This window comes from Carettochelys insculpta, chromosome 8, assembly GCF_033958435.1.
Source record: "Carettochelys insculpta isolate YL-2023 chromosome 8, ASM3395843v1, whole genome shotgun sequence".
NCBI lineage: Eukaryota > Metazoa > Chordata > Testudines > Carettochelyidae > Carettochelys > Carettochelys insculpta.
The window spans coordinates 28067996-28085422 of record NC_134144.1 but is presented as its reverse complement, the minus strand read 5'-3'; the positions used below and the strand labels follow the sequence as shown (position 1 = coordinate 28085422).

The 17427-nt window shown below is 43.6% G+C and overlaps 1 protein-coding gene across 1 annotated transcript in view; it reads right to left on the bottom strand.

The window, feature by feature from the left end:
* PDE1A (phosphodiesterase 1A) overlaps positions 1 to 17427 on the bottom strand; it is a 130950-nt gene that overhangs the window by 42939 nt on the left and 70584 nt on the right. The window contains exon 7 of the mRNA XM_075001747.1: positions 5158 to 5283. Within this exon, the coding sequence (XP_074857848.1) occupies positions 5158 to 5283 (126 nt within the window). The remainder of the gene's footprint in view (positions 1 to 5157; positions 5284 to 17427) is intronic.

Here is a 17427-nt window from a genome sequence, read left to right as displayed (position 1 = left end):
AGCTAAGTGAACGCATCCGCGTTCTGCCTCTTGCTCCCCATTACCTGGAGCACCTCCTCCTCACTCCAGAGTCCAAGCAGGTCCTGAAGCTCGGCCTCCATCCAGGAGGGGCCCCACTGCCGCTTCCCCGCCTGGCTGCTGGGCTGGGAGCCCTGGCTCCCCTTGGGGGGGGTCCCCGGGGGGCGCTGGGGGGCTGCCGTGCGGCCATCTCAGCTGGGTGGGTGTCTGTAGCTGGCTGAGGGGCGTGCAGGCTGGCTGCGTGTCTGGGCTGCCGCCTGCACGTTCTCTCAGCTTCCTGCACAGGAAGGGAGGGGGCGGGGAGCTTTAAGGGGCCACTCCACACGGCCACCATTGAGCTCAGGGGCTGGAGAGAGCATCTCTCAACCCCTCAGCTGATGGCCGCCATGGAGGACCCCGCAATTTCGATGTTGCGGGACGCGCAATGACTACACGTTCCCTACTTCGACGTTGAACGTCGAAGTAGGGCGCTATTCCCATCCCCTCATGGGGTTAGCGACTTCGACATCTCACCACCTAACGTCGATGTTAACTTCGAAATAGCACCCAACACGTGTAGCCGTGACGGGCGCTATTTTGAAGTTGGCGCCGCTACTTCGAAGTAGCGTGCACGTGTAGACGCGGCTATGCAGTACCATAACTGATCTCACAGGTGAACATTAGAAAAGATCTGACACTCACTTTCATCAAGCTTTTGACACTAAGGTTATCACTCACCCCAAACTGGGCAAGGCAGTTTCAAAATGTGAAGTTCAAGTCCCAGTTCTGAGCTGAATGACTGCAGGACAGAATTTGTCCCAGATTCCCTGCAACTCTGGTCTGCACCCAACCAAGATTCAGGAGCAGCACCAGCCTCTTAGCCTCTTCCTGGTGGAGGGAAGGGGCTGAATGAGTCTTAGCCTGCTTCTCATGTGGCCTCATCCACTGCTCACCATCTTCCCAAGGCCATACTGCTGACAAAGTCCAGAAGCCATGGTAAAAACCACCCAGGGAATCTTGGTCTTGGACAGCACATCCAGGGGGGTCAGAACACAGGCTGGAGGGGCCTTTAGAGCACCCTAGCCCTCTGCCTAGGACAGGTGGGCAGCCTGGAAGGTTTTTACCACACCTTGGCTCTGACTTCCAGCCAGGACAGGCCCCTGTGGGGAAGAAGGTGACCAGGGTGGGGTCTTCACAAAAGAGGAGGGGCTAGAGGCAGAGCCTCAGGTGGAAGAAGAAGGATAGTGATTAGCGGGATCAAATGCTGCTCTGTATGACCAAATAGGCTATGTCTACATGGCCAAGTTTTCTTGAAATAACAGTAGTTATTGAAAAATAACTTTTGCAGTGTCTAAATGACTCACGCGCTATTTCAAAATAAATTTGAAATCGCAGGTGCGTTATTTCAATTCTGGCAAACCTCATCTCCTGAGGAATATAATGGGCTTCAATGGCACTAGTTTTGAAATAGCACTATGGAGCTGGAAACGTTATTTCAGAATAGCTGGGTGCTATTTAGAAATGCATTTTGCATGTGGTTGTGTTATTTTGGAACAGCCCTTTTGAAACAGGGCTGTTGTGTAGAGGTAGCCATAAAGAATTGGGTGCCCTACTTTAGCTAAAGTAAATCCATTTATTTATGTGTGAATATTGGCGATGTCTTAGCAGAATTTTTGGAAGCCTTCACAATTAGTGATACCTACCTACGTGTAATCATTAGGCTTCCTGATGCTATTAAACAAAATGTGTTATACTAAAAGGGTCGCATTTCTGCCCCCTACAGCTGCCATGCAACTTGGCTGACTTCAAGTGGGTTACATGAGTATAACAGAATGCAGAACCTGGGCCTGTGCAACCAGTTCATACAAAGAATTTCTGGCACAAATATCTACCCTAAAGCACCACTACAATAAATTGCTCCAGGAAATACTGAATAGATCACAATGAAAAGAATTTCAAAAGCAAAGGCAAGCACAGTTGGAGAGCAGCTAAACAAGTTCTAAAAGAGCACACCATTGTTCTTAAAGAGACAGAACATAAAGGAGACAAATTCAGCATAAAAAGGAAGGAAAGTGTTGGTAGAAAAGTACATTTTAGAAATACATGTACAGATTTACCAAGGAGTCAGGGTAGGGTACAAGAAGCAAGAGAAGGCAATACTTTCACTGGGTCTTAGTGCTCAACCTATAGCACAAAAACTTGCTTTCAAAGTCTTCCTGTCCTTTCTGTCCATTCCTGCTCTCCTTTTACTAACCCCCAGCCCCTCCGACCCCTCCTGCTGAAGAGATCCCTTAAATAACCCTTTCCTTTTCTTCCAGATAGCTGGACTAATGAGTTTCCCTTTTACTTGTGACTGTTTGATGAACTAATTTTAAGATAACTCTCCACCAAAATCAGTACCTTACTAAGATATATTTAATTAATTAGGTATTTTAGATAAGGGTGGTCTTTTGAAGAATGTATTTAAAAACTATATGTCTGAAGATCCAAGCATTTAAGGCTAAAAGTTGAATATTCAGATTGTACGTCTAAAAATCTACACTGGATTTTTAAAGACATGATTTTGTAATCTTCAGCAACAAACTAACGGACTGTTTAAAGCAAATTCTAAACTAAGATCCTGTAAACACCATGAAACACAACCAGTTTTGTCAGTAACTTTAGGATTGGTACATGGCTTTTAAATGGTTTCATTATCAATTAATGGCTCGGTCACAGGTTCAGTGTTATGCTAATAGATTTGGCAAGCAGGAAGGCTTTTCATTTTTCAGTTACAGATTCTCTCTGGGAGAAGGGTCACCAATCTGCAAGCTGGAACAGACAGCTACGGGAGCCTTCGGGCATGGTGAGGCTAGAAATAAGAAGAGGGGAGGGGCTGAGCACTAAGACTCAGGAAAGGCACTTCTCCTCTTACTTCTCATACCCACCACACATGCTTCTGGGGAATCCTCAAGTGTCATAGGGATTCCTATTCTATTCCTAGTTCCTCTCACTCCAGCCACCTAAGGAAGTAGGAGTGGCTGGGATGCAGAGTCCTGTTCATCCCAGACTGCTAGTGTGGCATCTGATGGGGACAGCTGGGTGTGAATTAAGTGATTTCCAGATTGCACCGATTTATGTTGGAGACTGGTCTGGTCCTTGGTGACCCAAAGTTCTGGGAAGCACTGAGTCCTGGACCTTTACTCATTGCAGCTCAGATAGATCTATTTCTAACTCTATATATCTTATGGCACTTAGATAACATGTTAATGAGTGTGCCATGCTTCTATCTAGACTAAAATAGCAATGAAAAAAATGAAAAGAAATAAATGCATAAAGATTGAGAACCTCTCAGCATTATGTGACCCAATCAGATGGGGACTGAAACGTACCATCATCTGAAAGTTATTTTCTGGCTAGCCTACATCCCTAAAACCTTAACATGCTCTTTGTATTCAGTCTCAGATCTTATACACTACAAGGGCAATTTCCTCACCTTTGACATGCACAAGAATGGCACCCATCCCACTTAATTTACTTCTTCAACTGCTCCTATTAATGACAGGTGACCCTCCTCCCCCTTTTTCTGCTTCTCTTCCTCCTTCCTTCCCTCTCTCCCTGTGACATAAACTCTGGATTCTTATTTTCTACTCAGATCTGAAGAAGTGGGTCTTATCCACGAAAGTTCATTACCTAATAAATAAATTTGTTAGTCTTTAAGGTATTACAGGACTGCTTGTGGTTTTTTTTTATTTAGTTGCAGTCTAAGCAGGGAGATCTCAGATAAATATCCTTTCAATACTATAGAAGGTAGGAGCCTCAGAACAAATTTAAGATATAGTGGTAGAGGGAGTGTGGGTAAAATAATACCCTCATTGCCCAAGTTTAGTCTTCAAGGCTATTGGTCTTTGGTCACAACTAAATTCATTTAAATAATTTAAAGCTTATGAATGAGAGTATGCGTGCTCTGTGAGAAAAAAATAAAGTCAAAAATATTCATCTGTCTGCCTCAATCATAGAGATTGAAAAAATATCATGTATGAGGTGTGCTCCAACAGTTAAGAAAAACTAATGGATTGAAAACAATAGGGTTTAACTCCTTATATTCTTAGGCTTTGTCTACACTAGAGAGTTTTGCAGACACAACTCATGGAGTGTCTACACGCAAAACGTGTTTTTTCAACATAAGCTATGAACAGAGAGGATTGAAATACTGATCCACTTTTATATGTAGATGTGATCTGTTGGCACAAGTTTTGCCAGAACAGCTTTTCAGACAGTAACTTCTGTAGACAGATGCTTCTAGTGTAGACGTAGCCTTAAATATTAATGCCTTGATTCGCTATAAGGCAGTTTTCCATACTCCATGTCTGAAATCAGCAACATGCAATTGAGTTGTCTAGCAATTTCCAAAGAAGAAATTAAAGAATATATGCAAACATAAAAATATTACACAGAGAGGCTTTGGTCTGGGCCAGTACTGCAGCTTTATGTCATGCTGAGTCAAACTGTGCACTCACATCATGCACCTGCTCTCAATACAATGGGATTGTGCAGATATAAGTGAAAGTAGAATTTGGTTCTCTGTCTTTAGTGACCCCATTCACAGAAGCAATGTTGTTCAGATGCAGCACACCTGCCAGTGACACCACAACACAGCTACTGATCAGACAGTGTAGGGATACTTATGTGATAACAGCTATAGCATCAGAAACAAAGGAAGGCTTGTGTTTAGACTGCTCTGCATTCACTATTGTACACCATAGCAATATTCTTAATAATGGGAACATCTCAAGGCAGTCCTGAAAATTATCATTTATAATATTGTGGTTCAAGTTATTGTGAAATGTCCATTACAATTCCGATTATCTTTTAAAATGCCTACTTAGTTACAATGCTCTAACTTGCTTCCGTTTCCACGGCTTTTTCAGTTGCAGCTAGAGCTCAAAGGGCATATCCACATTTCCGGTTGGTGATGGAATTTCCACCCTCAGGAGACAAATTTGCCCTAGTTCTCATAGAGGTAGCAGCATGCTAAAACAGACTGTAGCCATGACAGCAGACAGCACCATGTCTCGAGCTGGCAATGCTACCCTCAGATCAAAGTGCAGATTACCCAAAATTAGGTGCAAAGGACCTGCCTGTTTTATTTATTCATCTCAATGTCCCAACAGATCTTACCTCCAGTCATCTTTGGTTACGTTTGCCAGGATGTTCATCTCTTCCTCTTGCATAAGTCTGTAAGCAGCACTCACATGATGGTTTTCAAGCACAGAACGATCATTGTACAAAATTGCAACATCTGACCTAGATGTAAAAGAGGTATCGCAACAGGACACTGATGTTAGTGAATAGAGAGAAAAGGGCTCTGTTACCACTAAAGGGTCTTTTGCTTTGGTTTGCCATAATATGTATGTCTTCCTAGTGGGTAGGGGACTGAAAATAAAACCTCACAGAGAGTGTTTCCTGTAAGATGAGTGCTTGCATGGCTACCCAGGAGAAATTCAGGTACCACCCAGCTGGTTAGCAGAGTGCCCACAGCTACCAAGAGTGGAGAGCACATGTGTTTGTTGGTGTTCCATATCTGCACATGAATTTGTGCACATAAAATTTATTCTGCCCAGGGAGGAAAAATTAGAGGGGACATTGCTTAAATTACCTACTATATGGATAAGGACCACATTTTTAATGTGTCATTGTTTTACCTTTGTTATATGTAATATATCTGAGACATTAATTTGTGAGTAAAATCCATAACATTAAATGAATAAGAAAAAAGATAGTGAAATAATCTGAAAAGGTGTGAAACAACATTGTTATTTTTTCCAGCTCTCTCAGAAGTATTTGGAACTGGTACATGCAGTAATGTCAAAGGGGCCTATATTCATGTTTGCATCTGTTACTTCACTTAGCAATAAAACAGCCAGTTGAGGAGGCATACAGAATAAGGGCAGAATGCTATAGTATTTTCACAAAGAAAATGCTAATTGAATTTAAAGGCAGTTTTGCCTGAGAAAGAACAACAAGACCAGGCTGGCTCATTGAAAAAAATATAATAAAGCAATTTTAAGAGTATTATACTTTAAGGTGTTTATGGGTCCCATTATAAAAGCCTGTTTTTGATTACTTGTACCTTTCCCCAGTTTCAACCATTTGGGCTGAATCCATTTGCCTCACGGTGATTTTTTTTTGTGAGTTGGGGAGTGGAATTAGAAAGTGGGGGAAACCTCAGCGAAATATGCTGTTGGTATTTCAGAATAGACTTAGGGTAAATTCATCTTTTGCTTGTGTTAAAAAAGTTCTAACCACCATCTCACTCATAAGCTCTTGAGCCTCCATGCTTTGGAGTAGGGACTTGAAATGTGCCTGATGGGGGTGACTTTGATGTAAGGGATTTGACCTGTGAAAATCCACCAGAACTAGACATGGTTGTTAGCTGCTGAAAATCTCAGGTCTGAATTCTCTGATGATCCCACCATGTTACGCATACTTCAGTACAGGTTTGTAGGGCAGGAACAAGCCTCTTCTTAACTACCTGGGACAACTTCGGCATCGGGGATGAGAAATGAGCTTTCTTTTAATGACATCTCTACACCAGCTGATGCTCAGGCAGCAATTAGGAGGAGGAAAAAGGACTCAGAAGGGAATGCAGAGGGCTGAGGAGCTGGGGCCAAAAGGTGCGTGGGAGGTTGGGATGAAGATTCAGGATGGTGGTGGATGAAGAGCTAGTGGTGGGAGGTGGGGTTGGATGACTGGAATTGGAATGAAAAGTTGAGCAGGGGACTCAGGTTGTGAGACCAAGACAAAGAAAGGCTGGAGGAGCCAGGATGGAAGAGGTCCTAGAAGGGAACAACAGGGACAGGAGGGCTCATAACCATCAGAGAACACCCTTCTCAGACTCTGGAATACGACCCTTTATTCCTTTGCTGTCTGCAAATAACTGTGAAATTCACTGGCCAAAATATATGTCTCACCTTCCCCAAAAGGCCACCGCAAACAGAGGATAGCAATCTCTGCTGGCTACTGTTAGCTTAAGTGGCTGAAGCATGTTTTGTGCATCTAAAGAGTCTAACCCTGCTAAGAGCCACATGGTCAGTATGGTTGCACATTACGGAAAAACAAAATTTGAAAACACACACACACACCATTAAGCACTCAATAGGTAAGGAAAAGCCAGAAAGAAGATGCTCAGAGAATAAATCAGGATATGTAAGTTAGTATGCTGCTGTGTGTTTGACTCCTGCCTCATTTATTACAGAAGTTGAAAGGCATACAGTGGATGAGGCAGTGGATTGCACGAAGAGAAAGAATGGCCTCATAGATTAGGAAATGGAGTGTTACTCTGGACAATGGGATTCTATTATTCTCCTGCCACAGAATTCTTGTGCGGTATCATTTAAACCAAACATCTTGCAGGAGATTACTGACTATTGCTGCTCATTCAGGCTACGTCTAATGTTAGCCTAAATTCAAAACAAACTATGCAATTTGTGCTACAAAAATTTCATTGCTTACTTCAAGTATAGTTAGAAATAGCCTATTTTGGCAACTGGCACTGTTTAATGACGACTACAGAGATGCCAAAATAACATGTCCATTATTTTGGAAAAATATTTTGAAATATCAGGCCCTTGTCAAAGACATGGAGTAGCTATTTTGGGATACTGAGGTGAGCAATATCCATCCTGTGCACTGAATGAGGAAGGGATGCTAGGGAAAAATAGTGAACATAAAATTAACTAATATTTATATTCATAACAATCCTTATAAGAAGACTGAATTAACCTTGTACAAGCAACCATAATTTTGGCATTGCTTAAATTTTGAGTGCTTGACTTTGCAGCTTGACCACTTCTTTAATATAAAGTTTTTAAACATCATAATATATAGAATGAGAGCAAAGGAAGTAATCTAGTAAGCAGAATTGCTCAAAAATTGCTAAACAAAGAACTCACATGCAATGGAATACTCTTGGCACTCTGCTACCGAAATATCAATAAGTAATATCCAACTTCTTTTCTGAAAAGGCCTGCTCTGATTCTCCTTATATAAAGAGAGATTGCTTACAAACAGTCGTGACCTTGCCCTCACTCTTTAATGGTAATTTACTAAGCTGCAAAAGAACTGGCAGAGAAGCGTTGGATGGCATTAGGAGACACGTGGTTGCGAAGTCATTTGGTCAGAAAACTAAATGAAGCATGAAGCAGGAGCTGGAGTCCTTCTTAGCAAAACAGCTACAAGAGCGTTAACAGGATACAAACGGGTGAGTGCAAGAATGACGGTAGCAAGATTCAAAACAAAACCATTCAACATCTCAGTCATTCAGGTGTATACACCCACGTCGGATGGTACAGAGGAAGAGATTGGGCTATTCTATAAAGACTTGACAAAGACGGTGGCGGAGATACCAAAGAAAGATGTGTTGATCATTGGAGGAGATTGAAATGTGAAGATTGGAACAAATAACGAAGGTTGGGAGAGAGTCATGGGAAGGTTTGGATATGGAGAAAGAAACAAATGAGGTGAGAAACTACTACAGTTTGCTACAGAGTATGAGATGGTGATCTGCAACATGAAATTCCAACAAAAGAACCGTAGGAAGTGGACGTGGGGATCGAATAGTGGGAAGTCCAAGAACACGATTGATATGATTTTGATAAGAAGAAGATGGATAACATCAGTACAGCAGTGCTGAACTTTCCAAGGAGCAGATATAGACTCAGACTACAGTCTAGTGATCGCAAACATCAAGAAAATACTCAAAAGGAAGTGTAAGACACAGTTTAAGAAGAGATGTGGTGAGGCTATGTGAGGAAGAAACAGGGAATGCATACAGAGCAGCGCTCAAAGAGAAGATTAAGAATATCGTCACAGAGAAAGACTTAGACAAGAGAGTTGCAGGGACAGCCATCGCTATAGAAGAGGCAACTGAGTAGACTGTTCCAGAAGACAAGAAGATCAATAAGAAGTGGATTAGTCAGAAGACACTGAAGTTGGTTCAAGAGAAGAGAGCGCTGAAGTCAGAAGAGATGTTTCTGCATTGGCAGAACAGCAATATAGGGTGAAATGCAATGAGGTAAGGAAAACAGACAGAAAGGATAAGAAGAAATGGTCAGAGGAGGAATGTGAAGATATAGACAAGTATTACGGTGAATGTAAGACCAGGGAGGTGTATAAAACAACTAGGAATATTAACAGGAAATGGCAACCGAAGCAGATGGCAATCAAAGATGAGAACGAAAAGTGCTCACGAACAGGGAGAAGATTGTACAGTGACGGGAGAGATATTGCACTGATCTATAAAAAGCACAGTTGGACCCAAGTGTCTCAGAGAGACTGATTGAAGAACTGAAAGAGATCTCTCCACTGAGCATTGACAGCGAGACCAATATTTTGAAGGAGGAAGTAGAAAAAGCAGTGAAATGACTAAAGAACAACAAGAGCCCTGGAGAGATGATCAAATACGGTGGAGAAAGCATGATTCAGGAAACACACTGACTATGTAATATAGCATGGAAAGAAGGGAAAGTGCTTGAGGAATGCACAAGATCTGTGCTAGTGACAATACACAAGAAAGGAAGTACATTGGAGTGCAAGAACTACAGAACGATTGCCCTAATGAGTCATCTAGGCAAAGTGCTGCTGATGATACTGACTGAGACTAAGATCACAGATAGAAGAACATATAGCAGACAAGCAAGCAGGGTTCAGAAAAGATAGAAGTACCATGCAGCAGATATTGGCACTAACACTGATAGCAGAGAAAGCTCAATGAAAGAACAAGAACATATACACTTGCTGTGTTGATTTTCACAAGACATTTGACAGTGTAGATCAGAAAGTGACTTGGGGAATGTTGGAGTCATATGGAGTGGATAGCAGACTGATACGGTTGATGAAGGATATCAATGCGGAAGCAGCGTTGAGAACATGCGGAGAGTTGGGAAGTTAGTTTAAAACCAGTAGAGGTACAAGTCAAGAAGATCCTATATTGCCAAGTATCTTCATCGCACATCTGGAGAGAGCGATGGGCAAGATCAAGGAAGAGGGAGTAGGGATATCTTGCATGGGAAAAGAATTAACAACTTGAGATTTGCAGATTTGTGGATGATATAGTTATCATTGAGGAAGATGAGGAGAAGCTAGCAAAAATGGTGCAGTGCTAAATGAAGAAGGGAAGCTGTATGGACTGATTATGAACATTGATGAAACAAAAAGAATGGTATTTGGAGATAAAGAAATGGGAAGGAAGATCAGTATCGATGGTATTGAACTAGAAAATGTAGAGAAGTTCACATAGCTGGGGAGCAACATAACATATGATCTATACTCTAAGAAGGAAATAGTGACTAGAATAGTGAAAGCGATGGATAAGATCTGGAAAAGTAAAGCGATTAGCTTAGGAATGAAACAGAGCATCTTGAAAATATATGTATTCAGCAGCATGTTGTACAGATGTGAGACATGGGTGATAATGAAAGATTTGAAAAGAAGAATACTGACATTCGAAAGGCGTTGTAGAAAGATTCTGAGAATAGGATGGATGCAGAAGGTCACCAGTGAGGAATTATATAGAAAGATACAGCCAAAAGAGAACCTGCTGGAGAAGGTTATAAAATGGAAGCTACAACTCTTTGGGCATATTTGCAGAATGAACAACGAACAAAAAATAAAGACCCTGATATTAGGCATAATGAACGGTTTGAATTGGAGAGGCAGACCCCACAGAGATTGGGTAGATGATATAATAGATAGGTGTGGAGCTCATCTACAGAAACTAAGCCACTCTGCACTGGACAGCGAAAGATGGAAGGAAATAGTGAGGAAGGCATCAGACACCAACGGGTGCTGAGTCCACGGTTATTGATGATGATGATATAAAGATTGGATCTGGATCTAGACTTTGATGGCATATAAATGGGGACTTCTGGATTGGGCCCATCTGTAATGCTGACAGACCCCAGTTGTCTGCACAATGTCTCAAAGCTGGGATCTTGGGAACTAAATGTGTGAGCCTCTCCTGCATGAGCTAAAAGCCATAAGGCTCTTAGTTAAGGCTGCTGCAGACTCATCAATCTTTGGCAGAGTCAGATGCCATGAGAAGGGGACACAGCACCACACCATGCTGGCCTGGGTTATGTATCCATGGTGGAAGACAGGTGAAGTACTATTCTGAAGGGCTTTGTGATGATTTAGATACTCTGTTAGCTTCAGTGGTAACAAGGTGGGAACATAACCCTTAAACAGTGAGTGCTATTAAAAAACAAACAAACCAATAAAAAAAAAACTAACCTCTCATGTGTGTGGTATGCTGTCAGTGAAACTACCGAAGTAAAACAAAATTGGAAAATTTGTTTATTAAGCATATCCTACTTAAACAACAATAGTCCAGTCTCCTACTGACATTATCAGAAAATCTGTGATTGGCCAATCGTGTTTTTGTGAAGCACCCTTTTTTGCTTCACTTAGCCAATCATGGCTGTACTGATCAGTGCAGAAATTTGCCTGGACTGTGTGGGTAATTTTTGATGCCTTTCTGAAGGTAAAGAGATGTCCTTTCTTTTTTTTTTTAAGGCTCAGAGTCAATTATAAAGGAAGATTAGGCAACACCAGAAAACAAATATGTACTAATAAGCATTTAACTGTAAAACTTAGAATTTAACAGCTTAATTTATTTTCCACTTTTGCAGCATCTCAAAGCTAATTATGAAAGACTAAAATAGGAAAGAAGCTTAAACTTAAAGCAACTGACTAAAGCGATACAACTTATTTTTAGCTGGACTGTGTCAATGCAGTGGTATATTTCAACTGTTAATTCAGCAGCTGACATGGAATTTGTTCTTCGTTGGATTTATCTAACTATGTGTCCCAAAGCACATCAACTGATTACTCTATATATGGTCCTTATGTAGTTTAAACACTACTCCTGGCAAGCAGCATTACCTCAGATAAGTGGAAAAACACTTTGGTTCATTCTGAAGAATGAAAATACAGTGATTGCAATAATTGTTTAGCTCTTCATTGCAGCTGTGTCTCAGGCTACATTTACATTATGATATAAAGTTGAATTTAAAGTAAAACAAACTTCTTGCGTGCTACATTTTATAAAATTGAAGTTGAGTGTCCACAAATGTTCAGAAAGTCAACTTAGTGTGTCTCCATTGCCTTAATTATGTTCAACTGTGAGAGCAATGCATTGTGGGTACCTATCCCACAGTACTTGTTGCCCTGTAGCATTCTGGGTTTTTGTACCAGTGGCTTATGGGGAAAAAATGAGCCACAAGTGCTTGTGGGTGTCTGATGTCATCAGAGTGCAAAGCGCCCACCCCCACCCCTTGCTGGAAAACAAATGGCTGGCCCAAGTGATTTCATGCCATTTTTGAAGCCACTTTCCCAAAGCCTGCTCCTTGCTCATGCTGCTGCACAGCACTTGCATGGATCCTCAACAGCTTAAAGCCATTGCACAGTGTGTTATGGTCACTTCCCAAAGCGTCATGCAGTATTTATTTAGACAAAGGCAGTCGGGAGGATGATTCAGATGATGATACTGAAGAACTGGAGACCAGGAATGCAGGGCTGCTGGCTGCCCTAGATGCATTGTTTACAGTGGAGTGCCATTTCTGGAGATGTGAAACCAGCACATACTGGTAAGACCACATCGTTTTGGAGGTCTAGGATGGCTAGCAGTGGTGAAGAACTTCTGCATGCACAAGGCCACTTTCATGGAACTTTGTGATTTGCTGTCCCCCTCCCTGAAGTGCGGCGATACCGGAATCAGACCTGCTTTGACAGTTCACATGTGAGTGGCAATTGCTCTGTGGACGTTTGCAATGCCTGACAGCTACTGGTCAGTGGGAAATCAGTTCAAGTTGTATGGATCTCCAGTGGGGGCCGTGGTGATGCAGGTAGGCAATGCAGTCGGTGTCCAGCTGCTGTGGAAGACCATGACTCTGAGAAATATACAGAACATAGAGAACAGCTTTGCTGCCATGGGGTTTCCTAACTGCAATGGGACAACAGCTGGAATGCACACCCCCCCCCATCCCCCAGAATACATAAACTGCATGCTCCATGGTGTTGTAAGCATTGGTGGATCACAAAGGTAATTTCACCAGTTACAAGGTGGGATGGTTGGGAAAGGTGCATGACATGCTCACCTTTAGAAATTCAAGTCTGTAGAGAAGGATCCTGGATGGGACTTTCTTCTCAGACCAGAAAATCAAGATTGGCGACATGGAGAGGCCCATATTGATACTGGGAGACCCTGCTGACCCTCTGCTCCCTTGGCCCATGAAGCCACACACTGGCATCTTGGACTATAGCAAGGAGTGCTTCAACTACAGGCTGAGCAAGTGCAGAATGGTGGTGGAATGTGCCTTTGGCCATTTAAAAGCCAGATTCAGGTGCCTTTTGACCCATTAAAACCTTTCGCAACCAACTTCCCCACTGGGTTTGCAGCGTGCCCTATTCTCCATAACATTTGTGACTCAAAGGGGGAAAATGTCATGCCAACCTGGGCTGCAGAGGCAGATGCCATGTGCAGAGCTTATGCACAGCCAGACACACGGACATTCACCAATGCACATGGAGAAGCAAAGGAAATCAAGGAGGCTTTGAAAAATAGCTTTATGAATGAGCAGACAGCCATATGATTCTGCTGAATTTAACTACTGTGATACCACCTGTACCCCACAAAATGAGGTGTGCTTGACCTTTATGAAAACATCTCCAACTGCACCCTACCCCACATGAACCAATAAATGATGCTATGATTTTCACAAAAAGATTATTTTTATTTAGGTGGGGGAGGATTAAGGGGTAGTAAAAAGGGATGTCACATGTGGTGGAATAGACTTTTGCAGTGGGGAGGGGTCTTGGTGGTGGAATGGAAGACTGTTCTTACCCTCCACCACTGTGTCTGGGGACCTCAACAAGGTGAGGATTGAGCCATATTGAGGGGAAGCCAGGCAACAGGGTGAGGAGTCCACATAATAAGTCCTGCGGTGGGTATCCCTCTGCAGCTCCAACATGGAACACAGGATCTCGGTTTGCCCCCTGACAGCCTTCAGGAGCTCTGACAAGTCTTCTTTTTCATACTTGAGCAAGCTTTGGTGTCACTGCAGCATGATCTGTCATCACTGCTGTGTCCACTTTTGGTTAGCAGTGGCTCTGGCTCTCTCCCTGTCAGCTTTCTCCAGCTGTTGCAGGATAAAGTCCTGTATAGATCTTTTCTTTCTCTTCATCTCAGCAACCTTGTCTCTCCCTTGACGCTGCCTGATGAAGATAGTGAAGGTGAAAATGTAGATACAATTTTTAAATTTGACACAATGTGCTTACCCATAGAATGAAAGAGTGTCTGTTTGACAACCACTGCAACTTTTGTTTTCCAAGGCCACTTTTGGCTTCTTAAGGATGACAGTAAATCAACCTCTGCAGAACAGAAGCTATTACTTATTCAGACCATTTCATTGCAGACATGGTAAGATTTGGTGGCTTAAGAATGAAGGGATGGATTTTGAAATAAAGCCCTGTAAAGTGTAAAGCATGTGGAGGGGTGAAGGCATCAATCCTGCCTGCCACATAGTGGGCTGGGGGACTGGCATCATTCCTGGAAACTGTAAAGTGCAGGAAAAAAAACCACTTTCTCAGCAGCTCCTCATCAATCCTGTGTAGGGAAAAAGCCATTTAAAGCAGGGAAAGTCCACACTGGACATACTGCACAGCCCAGCAGCTTCATGGTGCAGGGGAGGGTTGATCCCGATAGCCTCCTGATAGGCTGAGAAAGGTCATCCCTGTAAACTGTAAAGCACTGAAAAAACCTTCTTGGTGGCTCCTCATCAATCCTCTGTAGGGAAAAAGCCAGCAGCATGGTGGGAGGGGAGAAGGCCAGAAGAGCCTGCCAGCTGCATGGACTGAGAAGACAGAGAGCCCACCAGCCATGTGGTGTGGCAGGGTAGTCCTGGGAAATTTAAATGGCCAGGGAGCAGCATGGAAAACCCTAATCAAAATTCCTGTGCTTCTTCTAGGTTGCAAAAAGAGACATCAGCCTCCTAAGAATAACAGTGAAAAAGAAAATACACTCATACTGTGTGAACAGGGCTGGAAAATTTGCCATGATACCGGATCACTTACTGGTTGCCTGGAGTGTCCAGGTGTGCTATCGTGGAAACCACAATAAATCAGGCCTCCCCAAAAACTTTGTGTGAAAAATAAAAGTACCTGGCTCACACCTTTATGAAGATCTCCAAAAATTATAAGTGCTCCATCCCCAGAAATATCAAAAAGCTGTTCTAAGGAGTGTAGATCCACCATGCCTGCACTGAAACCCACTTGCTGAAGTTTAAAAAATATGCTCTACAAAAGTAAACCTGTACCTAAACCCAGCTGCAACCCTTTTGTAGCGTTTTTTAAAACCCACTCACCAGAAGAGCTCTCTCGACCATTTTTGGACTTTGCTTCAGGTGTTGATGAGGGCACTGGGTTGAGGTTGAGGGTAATGAAGAGCTCTGGGCTGGCAGGATCAGATTCATCGGGCCCCTGCTGATGACTGTTGATGTCCTCCCCTACATCGGTCTCCACCTCCTGCTCCCTTTCTCAGCTTCCACCAGAATCCTGAGTACAGCCACCTGAAGACCCTCAGTTAGCCTTGGGGAGCAGAGTTAGCTCCCTCCCAAGAACAGTGTCCAGCTTCTCGTACTACCAACACATCTTGGGAGATGACCCAGATTGGCCATTGGCTTCTCAGATATTATGATAGTTCTGACAGAGCTCGTTTACTTTCATGCAGCCTTGCTGAGCATTCTGGGAGTAACCTTTTCTGATGATGTCCTGCAAAATCTTTTCATAAATGTCTGCATTTCACTTGCTGACTTGGAGTCTGCTCAGCACTGATTCCTCTCCACAAACAGAAATGAGATCCAGGGTCTCATTTTGGCTTGATTTTGGGGGGCACTAATCTTGAGATTATAAAATTGCAGTTACCTGATGGGTATAGCATTGAGCTCAAATTCAGAAGTTCAATTAAAGGCAAGCATGGAAGCTCCACATCTTAAAAGCAAATTTATTAGCCTCCAGAGGTATCCTGTATGTAACCCATAATGCACCTCTCAGTGCTCCACTCTGGCTGGTGCTCTCCAGCAACAGAAAGACCATGCATTTCCAAGCGGGAGCAGCGAGCTGTTAGCTGCGGGCTCATGTTAGTATGAGAGCCTAAGAAATGTCTTTCTTTCTATCCTATTAGCACAGTGAATGCATCTACCCATTCAAATAGCCACTGCAGGGAGTTCTTAGCTCTGTCTGTACACTTGCAATTTTTTTCTGCACTGCCTGGACCCAGCCCATGCTCTGCCGTACCACTTGACAACAAGGGTGTGCTGGGGGTCATGCTTGCATAACACACCAAGAAACTTCTCAGCAGTTGACATTTGTGTGCGAACCCCCTTCCGTCCCCACAGGTGCCATACAATCTGGGTCTTTCCCATGCTAAGCCACATCACGTGGGTAGCCCCTGACCCAACCCAATAAAAGGATGTGCCTGTTATTTGGTGCTGGCAATGCTTCCAGTCACTTGTTTAGGACTCCAAGGGCAGGAAAGATATTCTGGGCTTTGCTGCTGCTGTGGGGAAGTCCCCCCCCAGCAGTTAGGATACTGGGGGTTTTGCTGCTGCTGGGAGGCAATCTCCCCCCAGCGGTTAAGATACTGGGGGCTTTGCTGCTGCCATGGGAAAGTCTCCCCTGGTGGCAGCAAGCTGCTTAGCTGCTGGGAAAGTATCACCTCAACTGGCCCTCCACTGAGCACCCCCCCACTTGGCCCACACTGGGGCTTACTACCACCAGCGAAAACTTACCCCTGGCAGCTAAAGAGCTTGTTGCCACCGGGGAAAAGTCTACCATAGTGGCTAAGGACTTGCTGCCACTGGGGAAGGACCACTTCAACTGGCCCTCCACTGAACCACGCCCCCCTTGGTCCATACCAGGGCTTGCTGCCACAGGGGAAAAGGTTTCCCTTGGCAGCTAAAGGGCTCGCTTTCACCAGGGAAATGTCTCCCCTGGTGGCTAAAGGGGCTTGCTGCTGCCAGGGAAGGACCATCTCAACTGGCCCTCCACTGAACCACCCCGCCCATTGGCCCATCCCAGGACTTGCTGCCGCCAGGGAAAAGTCTCCCCCCGTGGCTAAGAAATTTAGGGTTTGGCTGCTGCTGTGGGGAAGGACCACTTTCACTGGCCCCCTACTGCACTCCCCCCTTCACTCATACTGGGCTTGCTGCTACCAGGGGGAAACAAAAAATTCTTTTTCCTGCACTTTTCTATCCTCTTTCTTCTCACTTTAAAAAACTGTACTGGCCACTGCATTATTTTCAGGAATCCCACGCATGCAATGAGGGAAGATAGGACACTCAGTGGATGGACAGTTGAGAATACAGTCGCTGCACCCGTGTTATGAATGTAATG